The sequence below is a fragment of the Theobroma cacao genome, chromosome 3, assembly GCF_000208745.1.
Source record: "Theobroma cacao cultivar B97-61/B2 chromosome 3, Criollo_cocoa_genome_V2, whole genome shotgun sequence".
Lineage (NCBI taxonomy): Eukaryota > Viridiplantae > Streptophyta > Magnoliopsida > Malvales > Malvaceae > Theobroma > Theobroma cacao.
In genome coordinates, this window is record NC_030852.1 from 31,159,459 (window position 1) to 31,178,198 (window position 18,740).

General features: G+C 34.1%; 2 protein-coding genes across 3 annotated transcripts; both read right to left on the reverse strand.

Moving 5' to 3' along the window:
- LOC18606005 (transcription factor bHLH157) lies at positions 783–6,340 on the reverse strand. 2 transcript variants are annotated; one of them, XM_018118594.1, is made up of 10 exons: positions 5,902–6,340; positions 5,372–5,461; positions 5,080–5,179; positions 4,810–4,851; positions 4,652–4,711; positions 2,479–4,050; positions 2,141–2,242; positions 1,896–2,033; positions 1,634–1,759; positions 783–1,550 (listed from the first exon to the last, which is right to left on the reverse strand). In XM_018118594.1, the coding sequence occupies exons 1-10, from the start codon at positions 6,009–6,011 to the stop codon at positions 1,362–1,364; spliced, it is 2,529 nt and encodes an 842-aa protein (XP_017974083.1). In that variant the 5' UTR covers positions 6,012–6,340; the 3' UTR covers positions 783–1,361. The 2 variants fall into 2 exon arrangements, with proteins under 2 accessions (XP_017974083.1, XP_007039438.2); XM_007039376.2 differs by having other exon boundaries at positions 2,141–2,245; positions 5,902–6,339.
- Positions 17,153–17,785, reverse strand: LOC18606006. Its single transcript, XM_018117231.1, has 2 exons — positions 17,667–17,785; positions 17,153–17,567 (listed from the first exon to the last, which is right to left on the reverse strand). Exons 1-2 carry the CDS (start codon positions 17,749–17,751, stop codon positions 17,365–17,367), a joined length of 288 nt encoding a protein of 95 aa, XP_017972720.1. The 5' UTR covers positions 17,752–17,785; the 3' UTR covers positions 17,153–17,364.

Consider the following 18,740-nt stretch of genomic DNA (forward strand, 5'->3'; position numbering starts at 1 on the left):
AGGGTCTACTCATGTCTCAAGGTGTGACTATCATTTGCTTAATATGTTAGTTGAACTAGCTTTACACTTTGCTAAAAGCCAATGCTGACCTTCCTAGCTCTTTCTTACTTAAGGTTTAAAATTGAAATAAATCCTCCAACCCAACAATTTCAAAAGGTTAGAGATTTTCTGTCCTTTCTTTCTCTTTCTAGAATTTGTATAGTTTACAATAAGTATCCCTGTACTGCATGGTATGGCAAATCCATGTAAGAGAATCTATTTTGATTAGCTTAATGGTGGAGGAAGCACCAGACACCAGCTAAAGTCGCATAAAATGCACACATGTTATTGTATGTTAACCTCTCACAAACGTCATCTTACCTACCTTATGGTTACGAACAAGAAGGCATATTCCAGCATAAAATTATACAGCAGTTCAGGTGTATACTCATTTTTGTATTTACTTCACCAATGGGACTCCATATGAATTTGAGAGAGTGTAGTATTAAGCCCAAATTACTGGTAGAAAAGGCTCTTTGCCTATGGTAAACAGGAGTTAAACTATTACATCAGACTGCCATAGCTAATCCTTCCGTTTCAAAATTTGACACGGGGGAAAAATGAGAAAGAAAAGAGAAATTTGCTTCTCTAGCATATGTTAGTGCAACCATGCTAGCCCTCTGCTTTCATGAAGCGAAAAACTTTTTGGAATTCTGTGCATTATCCGATAGCATCAGTGCAAACACGTTAATCTGAAGAAAATTTTCAAGTGATTTTTCTGATTATGTACTGGAACATCACTGTGATCAGAAGAAAGTATATATTGCAGTGGTGTAACAGAATTGCCTGGAAGACGCAACATTTGGAAAGACAAAGCAAGCTAATTTCTATTGATTGTTATGCTAATCAAACAACAACAGAAACACCAAGAAAAAATAATTAGCGGTTAGCCTACAACTAACTGTGTCATCTGCTTTGGCTTATAAACAAATTATGGCAGGATCAGCATCAAAGAAGTTAAAACTAAGAACTATAGTTCAACACCCATCATTTAGCCCCCTCACATGCAAAACAGATTGGTTCGCCATATATGAGACAAGTTTGTATCAGGCTTTGCTCCTTAGGCTGGCAGGCTCCATATCCCACGGTCTTGCCTCCCTTTCCAGAAACTGTATAAGGAGCAAATAGATCACTTGCCACTCCTTCGAGAATATTTCCTAGTCTATCAACCATATACACTGTGTATCTAAGGCAGTTGAATGTAATGAAGAACCTCCTCTATCTTCAGTTTTGGCTCTTCAATTTCCAGAACACCAATCACAGCACGCCCTTTAGATGTGAATGCTCAAGGTACTTCTGGAACCCTTAAATATGTGTTCTAATTATTGAAGTGTCTCAGCCATGCTGACAGAAGGCAGCAGCAAAGGTTGCTGGTAATTGTTTGATAGGGAAATCCCACCATCCATGGCCCTGCTTTCCTGATTTGCAGAATCAATCCCACTGGTGCCAGTTTGCTGCAGAAGAAGGAGAAGGGACCAAATTATATCTGTTCTTTCCACTTGCTCGGTTGCCTGTCACGTTCACTAAACCATTATTTCCTTGAAATCATATATAAGTTTGTTACATTGCTTGAATTTTTAACTTCCATATTTACCTCAACCATGAATCGCGCCCATATCTTATCTTCTTGGAGCTCCATCACTCCCTTCAAGATATTCAACCCAAAGCCCCTAATGACATCTGCTATCTCAAGAAACAATCCTCTATCTTCACAGAGCGTCTGCAACAAAGAAAAGAAAGAGGGCTCAGTCAAACAATCAATATTGTTTAATTAGCCGATTTTGAGGAGGCTTTCTTTGGTTTTTTACTTCTTTTTTTTTTTTTTAAATTAAAGAAATTTATGTTCATTTCCATACCTCTATAAGCATTTGGCCAGGTGGATTTAGGTCCTTAACTACAATAGGGATAGTCTGAGCCCCCACTTCATATGCCCATGTAGCACCACCACTCATCTTGTTGTGTTTGGGAAGCAGTCCATTCTCTTGGCCAATAAGCTAAAGTTCAAGCAAGTTTTTTAACTCATTAGTGTATTGCAATCACCAAATCTGAGCTTCTTCAGCATCACATTTCACTGAAATAAATAAACAAACAAACTATTTACCTTTGGTTCATCAGCTTGTTTAATCTTGTCTGCATATTTGGTCACACCTTGCAAGAAAAGCAGGTGTTTAATGGTCCGCTCCAATAAAAGATCAATGCTCAACTGCTGCATCATGGACAATAATGTAAGCCACTTTATCAATGAAACAAATGCTTTATTGTTTTACAAAAACTTTAATGCCAGACATAATTTTAGATGATATTGTTTAATAAACTAGAGAGCTAATAGCAATTCTTAAAGGAAACAAAATGTATAATCCTCACAGAGTTCTCCAGATAATAGCAAACACATTTTTTCCCAGTATATACTCAATTAAAGCAAAGACTTCTGGTTAGTACCTTTCCACTATGAGGGATAATCCCTCTCAACTCTTTGATACGATCTTGGATCAGCTGACGGTCTTTGGGCCTTGGTCGAGTACTTTCACCAGGTTTAGCCCTTTTCCTGGTGGGCTTCTTTGATGTTGCGTTAACAGCATGTCCAGAATTGACACTATAGCTATCATCTATCCATACACCTACTTGTGATTTTTGGTGAACCTCTTTGTTGAATATAGTATTATTACTCTTGTCCCAGTTATGTGAATGCTGCACCAGATTCATGCTCCCACCAGAGCAAGAAACACCCACAAATTGACCTTGATGAAAATTAGACGAAGAACTTTCACTTTTCCTTCTTTTAGTAGTCGAAAATTGATCCTCAACACTAGATTTGGTAGCGTAAGAAGAATGACTAACACCATCTAGAAGCTCTTCAAGGCCTAGTTCAGAGAATAACCCTTTTCGCTTGCCATTCATGGAATGAACATCCAATTCTGAAATGGATTCTGACATTCCAGAACTCACAGCAGCATTATCCCCATGCAACAATGGCATGATAATATCTTCCAAGCACTCCCCAGTTTTTCCAAATCCAAAATTCAGTCCCACATCATCAAACAGATCATATCCATCATCATGAACAATTGTAGATTTCTCTATATTAGATATGAACATATCCGTGATGGAATTAGCTGTTTGTCTAACTGCAATGTCAATTATTGTATCACCTCCGACCAGAGTGGATGACACTGAGGTAACTTCTTTTGAACATGAAAGATCACTAGTCATTGTTGCTCCTGCTCCATTGATGTTATGGTGAGGTGAAGGAGCAAACCACTGAGAAAGATCATCCAGTGTAAAGGAGTTGGAGAGACCTGTTGCAAAGTCAACTGGGTTAAATTCCTCAGGGATTCGTTGTAGATTAACGACACTATCCAGAAGTCCACCAGTACAGCCTAAAGAATGCAGGTTCTCTGCTGTTTTCCCAAAGCTGTCTACAATAGGTAATTCTGCATCAACCAGTTCTCCTGTGCTATAGAATGAAGTAAATGTTGAAGCACCCTGAAAATGTTGTTCCGTTTTTCCACAGAGTAAATGACCATTGGCCTTTCTAGGAAGTGCGTTTGGAGAATCCCAGATGCCTCTTTCAGATGGCAAAGATGTCTCAAATGAAGTCAAAATTGAACCTTCACTACTCCAGGTACTAGCGCAAGGGGTATCAGCAGCCAAGCAGTTACCAGTCTTACCAGATGATATGATTTGAGCTTCTGCACTAATTGTTTGCAGTTGAGTTCTGAGATGAGATAAATTCTGTTGCACAGAGTTAATTCTCTGGTCTTGAATCTCACGCATAGAACTGGAGGATTTACTGAGATTTGTCAAGGAACATGGCCTCCCTTTTGGCTCTTTAGAGCAGCCACCTTGTTCAGTTATCAGATTCTCGTTATAAAAATTTCCAGATGCTGCTAGGGAAGCAAAAAATCCATCTAGATTGCAAGTTTCATTTTCCAGGGGGATAAGCCCATGACAACTTTCCATGGCATAAAATAACTTCTTTGTTTCATCCAAAAATTCCAATCTCTCCAAAATCTGCAAGAGCAGCAAACAACAATCAGTATCTTTCAACAACACCAGTGCTACTGCTGGTGCATGGGATGGATGTTTACTTACATATAAAGTTATCAATCCTTTTCATTTTAATTATGCCTTTCTTAAGTAGAAATCTAAATATAAAATGTACAAATCATATACACTAGTTCCATTATGTACTTTAAGGTACTCAAATCCAGTTAGAGTTTATTTTATAATCAGAGGTTAGCATCGCTACTTAAATTTGAATCCATGAAAACATGATTAAATAAGACTGAAACTAGAATTTCCAAATACTCATAAACATCACACAATTATCTGTGGATGGCCTTTTAATTTAGATATGAGATCTTCTTACAGTTTCATATAAAGACTCCTAAGAGACCTGCATAAATATAGACATTTTTCCAGCATTTCCATCCGTAAGAACTTAAAACTGTTTGGATTTGATGTCGGTAGCAAGGAATGACAAATTTAAAAATCTCGCACCTAACAAGTTAACATGTATGGCTCCCACCATTTCTAAGTTGAGTGATGTCCTTCAGTTCAATAAATTTTCATAAGGGTGAAAATTATTTTATTCATTTTCATTCATACTAACCTTCTGTGTGGATCCAAACTGAACCACTCCCCGGGTTTCCACAGAGATTATTGCAATTGTCTGCAGATCATATTTGATTGTCAATAAATCTAGATTATACTGACATAGAGAAAAGATACTGACGTAATGGGGTTAAAACAGTGTCAAATTGAAGATACCTTGATCCCGGATGAAAATTGGTTTTGAAACTCAGATTCATCCTGTAAAATGAAAAAAATATATTGTGAAATTATAGACTAAAAGGAATGCCTCTTTGACTAGCCTATTTCCCAGATGCAAGAGACAAGGAGATTAGACAAAAATTGAATAAAAAAAAGACTATGAGCATGTATCAAGATTTGACGCATTAACAGTTATAAAGTAGTCCATAAATGAAAACTAAGAAAAGGAAAGAAAAAAAGGGAAAAACAGAGAAAGGAAAAAGGTACCTGAAATATATTTTGATTTCCAGTGGAATCCCAAGCTTGACCATGGGAGTCTGAGAAAATCCATTGATGCTTTCCTGTGAAAGCGGCTTGGCCAATAATTCTAAGTAGACAAAAGAACAAGATTTGCCCTGTTAGAGATCTTGTAATACTCCAAACTTACTCCTTTTGTTTTTAAACCAAAAGATCCACAGAGAAAATTTTGGCAAATTTGTATGTATTTTCACTACAGTTACTGGATTTACAACAGGAAAAACCAAAAAATGAAAACAGAATACTTTACAACTGAGCATACCCTTGACCCAGGATGTGAAACTTTAGAAGCATACTATCAACCAAAGGCCCCATTTGCTCTTCATAGTAGGCATCTTCCATTGTTAACAACCTGTTAACATTCCAAGAGTACAATCTATAGTAAGCAAAAAAATTACCGTTGAATCTAGTAGCAAACACAGAAAATGATGTTTATCACAGTAAAAAAGTCTCTTTCTCTGCTTCTTAGAGGTTATATAATGAGTTGCTAAGAAATTTTAGTAAGAAAACAACTACTCTTGTGGAACTTTTATTTACAAAAATTTCCGAAGAAAAGAAATTTTGTTTTCTGAATTGAAACATGCAGGCATATTTGACAATTTCCATGAGAGGGAAAAAAATGATAAGAGTATGCATATAAAGACGGTAGTAATAAAAGTTTTAGCAAAGAAAGCAGATCTTGAGACAAACTAAAAGCCAAAGATGTCATAAATTTGGAAGAAGCAAACGACGTAAAGAGAAAAACAAGGATCAAACAAATATGTTATGAAAACAACAAACTAAAAAGTTTACATGGAATTTCTCTGATCAAAGCGCCAAAAAACACCATAAGACCACCCATTACTGCAACAAAGATTCTTTAGTGTCTGCTTTAACACTGAACCCATCTCTGCTTCACCCATTTTCACAAAAGCTAAACACAACTTCACGCTCCAAAACTCACTTCCTTGAACCGCATTAAACGACTTCGGGTCCTAAAAGCTAAGCTGAAACTCCAGTTACGCTAAACTCCCAACGGCCTCCTCTTCTTCTTCTTTTTCTTCTTTTTCTTACAACAGAAACACTCAAACAAAAGCAAACAAGAAAAACCAAGAAAACCTCTGAGAAACAAGAGCAAAAGGGTACAAAAGAATGAGCTTTTTGTTTATGTCTTTGTTTCTCTGCTGTAAGAGAAATGAAAACAGAAAGTGGTCGGTGTGAGAGATAGCGATAAAAAAGCGGGGCTCAATAATATTTATATATAGGATATAATAAAGAGAGGGAGAGAGAGAGAGAGAGAGAGNTTATATATAGGAGTATAATAAAGAAGAGGGAGGAGAGAGAGAGAGAGAGAGAGGCAAAAGGAAGAGCCAATATTGATGATTTATGAAGCAAAAGAAGGAAGGGTGGTGGTGGTTTGTAGTTTTGTCTCACTTTGATCTCTTCTTTTCTTTGTTCCTTTTCTCTTTCTGTATTTTTCTTTTCTCTCTTTCTATCTGTATACAAGGGGTTTGTAGCAGTAGTAGTAGTAATAATTTAAAGACTGTTTCTTTCGTGACAAGAACGAAATCTGATACATTCCAAGGTTGAAGGGAACAGTGAGATCTTTGGGCATTTAGTCATTTAAACAGCGTACTTTGGATATCTTTGTCTTTGTATTTTCTAGGTCGGGTCGTCGTTTTTGTTTTTTATTTTCTCATATGTCTCATCAGAAAAAGGAAAATCTCTGATGGATATTTTTTTTCTAATTTTGGTTTTATTTATATTATTAAGAGATATAAATGGTGGTATATCTTTTTCTTGTATACTTTTTTTAATGCAATAACGAGGAATTGATAGTTTGGGAAAGGAATTTAGATACTGTATTTATTGTGAGATTTTGTGAAGATTTACTTGTGGTAATTTGCATTTAATTCTTGCATATATGGCATATATATGATATGATGAGAGTGAATTAAGTCAAGATCCTTTATAAAAATCTTTTATTTATTTATTTATTTATTTTTATTTATTATATCTTCCAAAATCAGGACATGCATCATCATTCCTTTTCCTATTATTTTACTAATATCAGAAAGTTAGTGTTACATTAACTTTTTTTTTTTAGAAAACAAAATTGGGCCAAAAGTAAGTGTTATAATTAAAAGCATGAAAACATTACTTGCAATGAAATATTTTAATATTTTTTAATGTTATATGTTCATGCAATCTTGCATATACATCCTAAATTTGAATTATAAATATAAAAAAGACTAGCATATAATCTTGACTGCTAAAATGGGTATTACATAACTTTAAAGAATTCCGGAAAATGAGTAATTAATCATGTTTGAAAAAAGGAAAATAAAGTACTCTATTTAACTCGAGAAAACTAAAAAGAAATTTGACGAATTATATAATTGGAAAGTACAGGAAGAGTTTGATAAACAGTTTTGATCGGTCACAACCAGCCAATAATGGAATTGGAAACTCTATGTTATGTCAGGTTTTGACACTGAGATAAGAAGGAAAGGAAGCCTCCTCTTTTTGAGGGAAAGAAAACCCATGATTTATATAAGTCATTTCGTTTACTTCTCAAAGGGCTTCACCAAAAGCCATGCCTTTACAGCTTTTGAATAACGAAGACCCCTCATAGAAAAGATTTAACGCAATATTGTATCAAAATTATTAATTATAGCACCATTTTCTTTAATTGAAAATACCAATAAGCATGGATATCTTCGTTATCCATTTTCTCTACTCAATTCTAGGAAAGAAAATGATATACTTAGTTCCACTAGGTATGACCATAAAAATATACCAGGGCATTGGAAAAAAAATTCCATGTTTATCTCATGCGAAAGTCACCATCCAAATTAGAGAATGGCACACAAAATGCCACGTCCCTATCTGATCCCTTGGACAATCCAACCCAACCCAACCCGAGATGTGATAGTGGGCAAACATATAAAAAGTCCAGTAAAATTCCTTCCCTAATTATGACTGCAACTTTGTATATTCTGATCATAAATACGTGCACGTTGTACCCACTTCATAGATCCATGTTGTTTTCCCTCAGTTGCACCCCTTCCACTGACGGCTCAGCCCTAGCATGGGCACCAAGGCAGCAGACAGAAGAGAGGGGGTGGCAGCCCCACCCGTGCAGACAGCAGAGAGCAGAGGAGCAGAGAGGCAGCCACCTAGACCAGACCACCAATTTCTAGCTGTGCGCGAGATAAAAACATCGACTAAAATAGAGACGTGTGCGGTGGGGACTGATCTCTGGACCAGATTGGCTAGACCTAGACCCCCCGACTTTTCACTTTGAAGCGCGTGCTCACACCATCACTGAACCTTAAGACCTTTTGTACTTTGCATAAAGTTAGTTTATTAATACAAGAGAAATAATACAAATAAAATACACGAAGATTAGCGAAAGATAAACAAAGTCTAAGTAGCAACCTCTAATAAAACTCTAAAACAGAAAAGATCTCAAGTGAGTCAACAACCACATGACAAAGACCATAACCAAAATAATAAGAAGATAAACACAAGGTAGACCAAATCTTTAAAAACAAAGAAAAATAATAATTATAACATATAAATAATGACTTTTCTAAAAAAACATATAAATAATGACAGAAATAAGTTACTCACAGTAACATCAACAAGCACTAGCCAATAAAAAAAACAATTTACTTTTCGATTGCTTAAATGAATTATTAAACAATATACACTCATATTCATGGACTAGGATATCTCATTCTATTTATTGCTATTTGGTAGTATTATAATATGTTAATTTTAAGTAAATTATAAAAACTTTAATGGTCTCATTTTGTGGGTTGCAATTGATACTATATGTGTACGAAGCTCAAGTTTGTCAATATTTATACCCCATTTCCAATACAAAAAATAGACAAGGTTATATTCGACCAATTTGAACACCATTTTTGTATAGTGGATATTGTGAACACTATTTATGATTTTCTTATTCTTGGTACTATCATAAATCACAAATAAAAAGGTACTTAATGCAATCATTTCAACACAATTATTTATGCAATTTAGCTCATTTAAAATCCCCGTAGCTAGGTTCCAAAAATACAATGGATGATAGCACAACCCATAATCTCAAGAATATTTTATCGAAATTCCAAATTTTTAATTAAAGAATATTAGACTATCATTGTCTAAAAATCATGATTATTATTTATTTATTCTTTTTTGTTATTGCACGACATGAATAAGATTTTCTGTACTAAATATTAATTTAGCTTGTAAAAATGTAATCTCACAGTTGGAATGAGTAAGTGTGCGGGTATAATTAGAAAAATGTGAAGAATCGATCGGTCCCCACATTAGGGTTTGTGGGGTTTGTAGGGATCATTTTCTGATACCACCTTCTGCCAATGCTTCTATACCACCTCGTTCTTCACGAGAAAAACTATGAACAACATTGTTTCATTTAAAATTTGCTTCACAAAATTAACTGAGTATGCCTTTTTGATAAATGTTTAGAGGGTGTGAAGTGAAATTGGGAACATCACATATATAATCGGATGGGTAGTGGTCCACTAAGCGTGGCATGCATATCTTTGGATGATCATTTGATGTGATCTGATGGATGACAGCAAAATCTTCTTCTTATTCAAATAATCTAGGATGACATTTCTCGTATATTTTAGCTTAATAGCATTTTTAAGTAGTTAATTTAAGGTTCTGGTTCAACTTTCTTTCTTTATTTTTATTAAGAGTCATTGTTCAAGTCGACAAAAAGGAAAAATAAGAAACAAGGTCTAAGCAAAATGGGCAATGGGCAGAGAGAAGTGAGAATCTATTTATATAAATATATATATATATATATATATATATATATATGTAATATATTGATTACTATAATTACTTGAAAATAATAATATATACCAAAAATTTATGAATGTAATCTTTTTGTAATAAGTATGTGCATCCCTGAACAAGATCTGGATTTGATATTGGATTGAATAGAAATAGATAAGGAGCTGAGATTTGAATCATTGAAATTATTGCTTTTTATGGTAAAAGTAACTAATAAAATAAATGAGAATTGGAATTTAATTTAGGATATTATCCTCGACTCTCCCAAAATCGCATGAATTGTCTAATTTTGGTGAATTGAACAAATTTTCTGAGATTCATTAATATGGTAAAGTAATAGATTAACAACTAATTGAGACAAATTAACATATATGCAAATAGCACATTCATTTTTAGCAAATTAGCCAATGCAAAGGGAAAAACAACTATGATGAATAGACTCATCATCCTTTAGTCACAACATTTTTATTCCTTCATCCTCAACTTTTTTCATTTTTTTTCCTTTAATTTCCATTCTTTCTCCTATGCTTACGCAAAAAGTAGACACTCAAAGTAAAAAGTCAATATTTTGCTCTTCATCACAACGATTCTAGAGAGTAAGGTTAGATATTACTCCAAGTCCTAAGGTGATCACAAGTATCAAAAGAATCAAAGTCCAGTTATAAACTACAAAAAAGAAAAGAAAAACCATTGATCTTTTTGCATGTGCAATCATTCCAATGATTAAAGGGCAACCTCATTTTTCTTTCAAAAACAAAAGCAAAAAGTTTTAAATTCATGCTGAGAAGAAAAACTTAAACGAGTTTAAAATAAAACTATTAAGAGATATATATTACTAATTCTTTTAAAAAGCGAAATTAAATTAGAATCTGAATTCCCAAACCTTTTCTTTTCTTGAACATATGTTGATGAGATACAAATTAAAGCGTTGAATAGGGGGAAGATATAAGAAGTAAATGATGAGATTATTATCTGTGATGTGCATTATTGATAGTGATACATGTTCCATGCAATTGGTAGATGGCTATGGAATTTCCATGGAACTAATTATGATCGTTTTCACTCGTAAAAACGATGAATTAGCCCCATACATTGTCCCTAGCTACAACTCCTACTTAACATAGAGTTACCACCTACAGTTTTGTTTTACTCTATATGGCTAGCTCTGTTTGTCCTTGATCAGATGAACAAATTTTCATCTTCTTGTACAGATGCAACAAAGCTAGGTATCTTTCTCTCTTTCTCTTTCCCTTTCTCTTTCTGAAAATGTAGGGTATCCAAGGTCCAAACTCTAAAAGCAAAGGCGACATGCATTATTCTTCATAATAGAATGAAAGGAATGTTGGGGCACTAGTGCATGAGACGGATACATGGGGGTCCCCAATAATATTTTCTCAATCTTTTCTCACAGTCTGAGAATCTTGACTTAATTAGCAACCTCTCCCCGCTATAAAATTTCCAATAGCAAATCTCCTTTTCTTCCCATTTCTCTCTGCTATCTTTTAGTTTTTTCTCATTTTCATATCCTTGTCCAAATCCACTCATCCAATCCCATCCCACCATCTGAAACCCTACATTGATCCTACAACATCGAATACCTAAGGTCCCCCTCCTTGTCTTCTTTTTACTATCATTAATCAAGCCAAAAACCAACCATTCTTAATTATGTCTGAAAAACAAAAATGATTGAAAAGCAACCTAATTTCTAAACCAAGTTTTTTTCATCAAACACATTCATTTTGCTGTTAATTGGTTAGTTAGCATCAGTAATAATAAGGTTTTGTTTTAAACGTCATGGCAGCCCACTTCCTTTTAGTAGGTGGGTAATGCTCCTCAGAAAGAGAAAGAGAAAGAAAGGCAGTGAAACGACCCACCAGTGATTGCAGACGCAAAGTTGCGGCATCATTCCTCGGCATCGATCACAGAATTCACACAAACCCTTCATTTTTTAGATAGCAAAGCTTATGATTCTGTCTCCTACAAGCAACACAAGCGTCATCATAGCCGTTGAGAATTAAGTCAACGGCATCAAAAAGCCCTTGTTTTTACCCTTGTTTTTTTTCCTGCTAAAAGAGGAGAATTAAATCTTAGAGCAAGATTTAGCTCATTAATGTCTCATGAACTCTTTTTATCTTTTTAACTTTCCCTTTTGGTTGTTTATAAAGAACAAATTAAGTCCTGCTTGCATTAGAAATCAAAAGTTGATGAATATAAAGTGACAGTTTGAATTAAGCCAGAAGATGTCCCTATGGGATGATGATTGAAATTGAAAACAACTGAGATTTTGCTAGAATTATTGTGTCCTTCGAAAATGTACCTGATCAAAGCTTTATTCTCCTTTGCAAAACATGCTTTGCCCTGTAAAAATGGGCAAGGGGTCCAATTTAAGGGCTACTGGACAGAAACTATTATTGAGTGTCATTATGTTATGTCTCTTTCTACCCACAGTGGCGCATGTGATTGATTTCTTTGCTTTGTGTGACTTTGGTTTGACTCGCGGTAAAGCGAGTTTTTAAGGCTCTTTTCTTTTGCAATACTAATAGTAATAATAATACCAACCCAACTAGCCAATATAATTGTCTCAATCTTTTTTGCAATTTGAGCTCCAGAAATCACTAGGAATGACAGATAATTTCTTGTTTCTTGAACCAGGTGCCTTGTCTTTTCTTGTTAAGAACCTTTCAAAAAGTTATCATAAGTTTTTTCTAATTCATTTGCCAGCTTAAATACACCCAAAAAAAATTACATTTTAATTATTTTACTGCTTCCATATTTCAACTTGATTATTTTTATTCTAAAAAATAGTAATTAAACTCGAGTTTTCAATAAATGACATATGTGTTTATGGTTGAATCAACTTGAATTTAAAGTCTCATTTCCCTTTTTTTTTATTTTATATCTATGTTGACAATGAGAAGCATTTGACAACTTGGTAAGAAAGATACGAGAGCTGCTTGGGGTTATTCCTAAGCAACTCAAATGTCTTTATTACATAATGGACAATTAAACTCATTAGGTCTCAATTAATGCCTTTTGGAACTCTACATAATTCAATTGAAGCACCGTCTATGAGATAGATTATTTCATATTAATTTCTTTTGACAACGTGACAATAATCATGATATATATTATAAAAAATATTAACAGCATTGATACACAGCAATTTTGAATTTTAAAGATTTCTTTTACCATAGGGAAGATACTGCCATATAACATAGAATTAAAGTGTATTTGACCATTGAGAAAAGACACGAATTAAGTCAAGTGCTTCTTACCAATTAACAGTTTAGTCAAAGGATGTCTAAAATATATGTAAAATAGCTATCATTTGATTCATTTCATATAATATCATCCACTCGAGCTAGATGCTGTTCTACAAGGATGCTACAGCTGAACCTTTCTCCACATTTATGGGATTCTCTCCTTCATCATAATTCATAAGACTTTATTATGTTCATTGATTGGTCTCGGTTGACATTCTCAAAGACGTGACTGACTTCTTTGCAATAAAAAGTGAAGATAATTTCCTGATCAATCTTTTACAAATATAGGGTCACTATATATATATCCAGTAATGATCCAATCAAAAACTTCTCTCTTTTCTTTTTTTTTTCCTTCTTTCCTTTCGGCTGAAAGATCACTAAAGAAGGGATATGCAAACCCTAGGGTTGACCCCCTCAAGGGGAGGGTTAGAAACTAACGAGTCAATTAGGTCAAGAAAAGGGTTATGATCGGAAGAGTGAACTACAAACCAGAAGTCGTTGAACGTTTTTAATGAAGTGACCACTTTCAAGACTTTATCATTATGCAGGTACAGAGATGTTCAGAAAGGCTTTTGATTCTTTTGTACTTCCTTTACTTGTATGTTTAGCAACCACAATTGCAACTTTCGAGACTTTGTTCACGGCCTTGAAAGAAATGCAATATTTCCCCTGTATTATTCACCCAATGGAAAAGGAAATTAATGGGTTCTGTCCCCATGTGGTAGTTTTTTCTTCGCTGCCCCCCAAAAACGCAAAAAGCTTACAAGGAATCTCACTCCTTTCTTTGAAGCCAAAGCTGACAAGGCAATGGAGTTTGCCACATAAGCTTTAGGATTGTCCAGTAAAAGTGCTACAGAAATGCTAATCATGCGGAGCCCTCCAGCTTATGGGGAAAAACTTATTTAAGTTTTCATTAGATTTTCCATTAAAAGTTATCATATAAAAATTAATTTGGAAAATCAAAACTTAGAAATTAATAGGGTTTCATGAGAAAATAATAATATGTAAAAAACTTATTAGAAATATTGTATATGCTCAAAATTTTATCAATTTTTATTTAACGGCAAGAATTTTGTCATAATTTTGGTAAAACACCTTTTTTAAAAAGTATCAAAATTTATTAAACTTTGTTCAAAATTTTTACACTTAATCTATGTGATCAGGCCTTTTAATCTATTGATTTGCATTTTCAATTATAATTTTTTATTTAATATTTTTTTAATAAAAAAAATCACAAATTTAACCTAATCAAATTTATTTAAATCCAAACCCCAAACTATTATGTTATCACGCTTTATATATATATTTCAATAAAAACTTAAGTTTACAAAAATCAACCTCAAACTCTTAGCTTTTTTTTTCTTAATAGCAAACTCATAGTTCTTATCCTACTTATACATAAAACTCTCACATTTTACATTCTCATGAATTATTATATTCTAACTCCTCACAACTCTTTTACAAGGGTTAAGTACAAAAATTTTATTCTGATTTAACCAGAATTCAACGAAATATCTTAATTTTTTTAAAACATAACAAAGTATCTTAATTTAACTAAAATCTAAGATTATCTCAACGGGGGGTGTGTGTGTGTATATAAACTAGATTAATTCAAGACTATCTCAATACTATTGCTGTACTTTTCACTTTTTTTAACCTCCAAACTTGGTAAAAAGTCAATGTGAATTTACCTCTGTACGTCTAACATTTTCAATTCCAATCACTCTTGTCCTCAAGGCTGTTAAATATGCACAATGATGTATCTTTGTCGAATATGAGCTGGGTAAAGATATAGCGTGTGAAAGATCAAAAGCAAAGCAGCTGTGTGCGACCAAATATTGCAAACTTGTTTGCTGTTTTGGGTAGGAAGTGTACAACATCATTAAAAGAGATGGATTGTGCCTTGGTACTACTGTCCACTACCAACTGGAAAAAATAACTAGACTAGACGTCAAAAAGCTAGCAAATTGTAATTTCGTTAGGTGCTAGTTTGATATTTTTACTTGTTTTTGCTTTAAATTTTATGGCAAAAAGAGAATAATGCATACCTTTTTTTGATCCCATGGCTCGACTGCACAAAAAAAGAGAAATTCCTCTGTTCTTGTATACAAACCCTTTGTTATTTTTATTTTTAAGAAGGCAAATTTGAATACAAATTCTAAGATAAAAATGGGAATTGATTCATTAAAATCTACCCACTGAAGCCATTGATAACAAGATTGAAATATGATTGTTTATAACTCCCATATGTCACGCCCTGACATCAAAAGGAAGGAAAAAGGACGATGATTAAGAAGTTGACCGAAGAGCACTGTGATCATTAGCTGCATGCAATGAGGAAGAAGCAAGCAAGCAAAGACCCCATTGCAGAAGCATTTATTAGCTAAAGCGATAGAGGGTTTAAAGCAGCAATCAACCACTAATGAACCAATCATGAAACTCTGTATTCAAAAAGGAAAAGGCAGTCTGCGCTGCAGGGGCCTCAGGCCCACCTTAAGGTTTTTAGGTCCCCCAAACAATGCTTAGCGGGGCCCATCCTTGGAAACAAAAAACATAAACATAAACATCACTCCCGACAAATTATTTCCAACCAAAGTTAAAACGATTGTTACCAGAGAATGTCGACCCGCCTTTGGTACAAACATCTGTCGCTTCACAGCTTGGATTCTCCCTCCTTGGAACCCCAAACAAAACTATCACCCTTCTCATGGCACGATGTCAATTTTTTTAATCAGCTGTGAATGTCTATAGTTCTTTCTTTTGACTAGAAAATAATAGTAGGAACATCAAAAAAGAAGCCATGTAGTGACAAAATTTTGTTAAAGGCAATTACTCTACTTCTGTTCGCTTTTCTCTTAATTTTACAATGACTATATTGAACCAAATCATGTAGATTTTTTTTTTTAATTGAAGAAAGGAATTCAAACTATATTATTTAAGTAAAAAGATTACATATCAATTAATAAATTAAATATTTAAGTATAATCATATAAGATCTTTTACATATTTAAATTTTAAAAATTCTATTACATATAACTTATCATAATTCATTTTCATTTTTTTCTTTCTCAATTAAAAATGGAGAAGATGTGTTAAAACTGAATTTCGTATCTATTAAAATTGAAATAACAAAAATTTATTAAATGAATTAGAAAATCAATGAAATATGAAATTCCAAATAGACGAAGAAAATTGATCACAGCAAATTAATGTATAGAAAATTGATGATTCATTGTAAGAATAATTATTTAATTTAAACATTTCATCTCTATTTTTATTTTAAAAAATAGTATATTATTTAAATCCAAATTCCGTAATCATTCAAATAGATACCTTGGTTTTAGTAGAATTTAGATTATATAATCTATCTATATTATATAATTATTTCAAATTTATAGTAACATTATCGAAAGATAATAAATCCTAGAAATGCAATTATGACGTCCATTGAGGAAATGGGACAGAAAGATGTAAGAAAGTGATCAACTGACACGTGAAGGTTCAAATTTTGATATTGATTGACGTGTCAATCAGACGGTGGTTATTTTGATAGGGGTTCGTATTGCCGGTTTCAGAGGGGGCAGGTAGCCGGACGCCTCAGATGCTTTTCACCTGTCAGTGGACTGGGTCTGACTGGTTACTTCTGGGGAAGGGCTCTCGCTGTTACCCGGACCACACACTCCCCATGTGGTCCCCATTTCTGTCATTTTGCCACGTCACCCACAATGTTTACGGGTGGAATGATGACTGTGTCAGTTCCGATGCTGATGATATCATACGTAATAGTATCACTGGAGTCCCGAAGACCTTTTCCAATTTCTTTCTTTCCCCCTTCCTTGGGTTTTGCCCAGTCGACCAAGGGCTTTCTCCCAAATGAGATTCTTGTTCTAGTCTCCAAGCCTAAGCCCATGGCATTAAGGAATTGGGCATAAAGCCCAAAGACTGTCCCATTTGAAACATTGAGATACCTCTAAAGCAGCATTCATCTTTATTCCAGGTTAAATTCATATGTAGAAAAGAGATTGGAACATTAATGAACATCAACCCCTTAAAGAAAAGTTAAAAAACCACTAAACCAAGTTTTGAATTGTTAACAATTTTATTCTCAATGATGAGAAAACTATAACCTACAAGGAAATTTTATTCCAGTAGCACATTTTCATTACAGAAGAATCAATCAACATTGAACACAACAGCAACGGTTTTCACCAGAGGAAGAAACGCACTTGACAGCATCCGGGTTGCGGCCCAAGGCAGCACATGGTTGCCGACACTCTGCTGCCGTGCTGCATGTACCAGCAAAATGGCAGCCTTCCGCATTTCTCTCTTTCTCTTGCGTCAAACAATCCCCATTGCTATCAAATTTGCATGGACCAGTTTCTGCATCACAGAAATTAAACATAAAAAAAAAAAAAATAGAAAATGGAATATGAGAATTAGCTGCTTACTAATAGTAAATTTGCCTATGGCGGAGAATACCATGGACATGTAGCCTTGCAACCGAATGGGAAAGAAGCAGGAAACCAACAAGAAGGGCGGCAACCAGATGCTTTGATGTGGCCATTATTTTTGTTGATTGTGAGAAATCAAAGAGTTGGGCATGGGGTTTATAGCCATAGGACGCCAGGGGAGTAACTTTTCATTAAATTTGCAATAAATGTCATAAAATCCACCCCTTGCAATGTGAGTGAATCTCATAACTGCTGCTCTAGGACGATGGGTTTCTCACATTTCTTACGAGGCCATTTTTATTGCTGGTGTGCTTTTTTAGGTGGAATCTTACTCTCACAGGAGAAGGATGGAATGCAAGTATCACTTGGTAAGGGTGTCACATTATTTGTCCTTCCACGATTAAATTTCTTCTATTAGCACTAGATTTCATTAATTCTTTAAACTTTAGATTGAAGCAAACGTACCGGCTCTTCTAGTTCTTAAAATCAGTCAATCTCTTCATGTTTCTGATATTTTCAAATTATTTTATTAAAACATGTGATTTACTCAAATTAATGAGATTATTAAATAAAGATACAAAAAAGCACGTGATAAAGTTCAATTCATCAGTATTTTTCATTATTGAAGAAAGAAAATTGAAGAATAACCTATATTTTTCGAATTATGACCATTTGAAGAAAGGTGATGTTACAATTAAAGATAAAGAGAAGAATCCATTGATATAATACCCTACAGTATCAAACGCATAACTTGGTTTATTTTTCCTTAAACTTTCTTGGTCTTGTTTAATAATCACTGTCACACTTTGGAAATTCAGTGGCTTTCTCGATAGCTACTGGTTAATCATAACTGCAACTTGTGCAAGTGGGTTTAAAAATCTTTAATATTATAATATGCATTATTTTTTAATTCAACTTGGAGATGTTCATAATACCTTTATTTTTTGGTAATATTTTTAATATCTCTTCATCAATGAGCTATCAAAGGAGATTGGCCAAACAGGAAAGAGCTTAAGGAAATGAATGGCAAGCTATTGGCCAAAATAGTCGCAATGTATAGATACCTACTCTGGATGGATTTCGAGTTCCTCCTTCCCATATC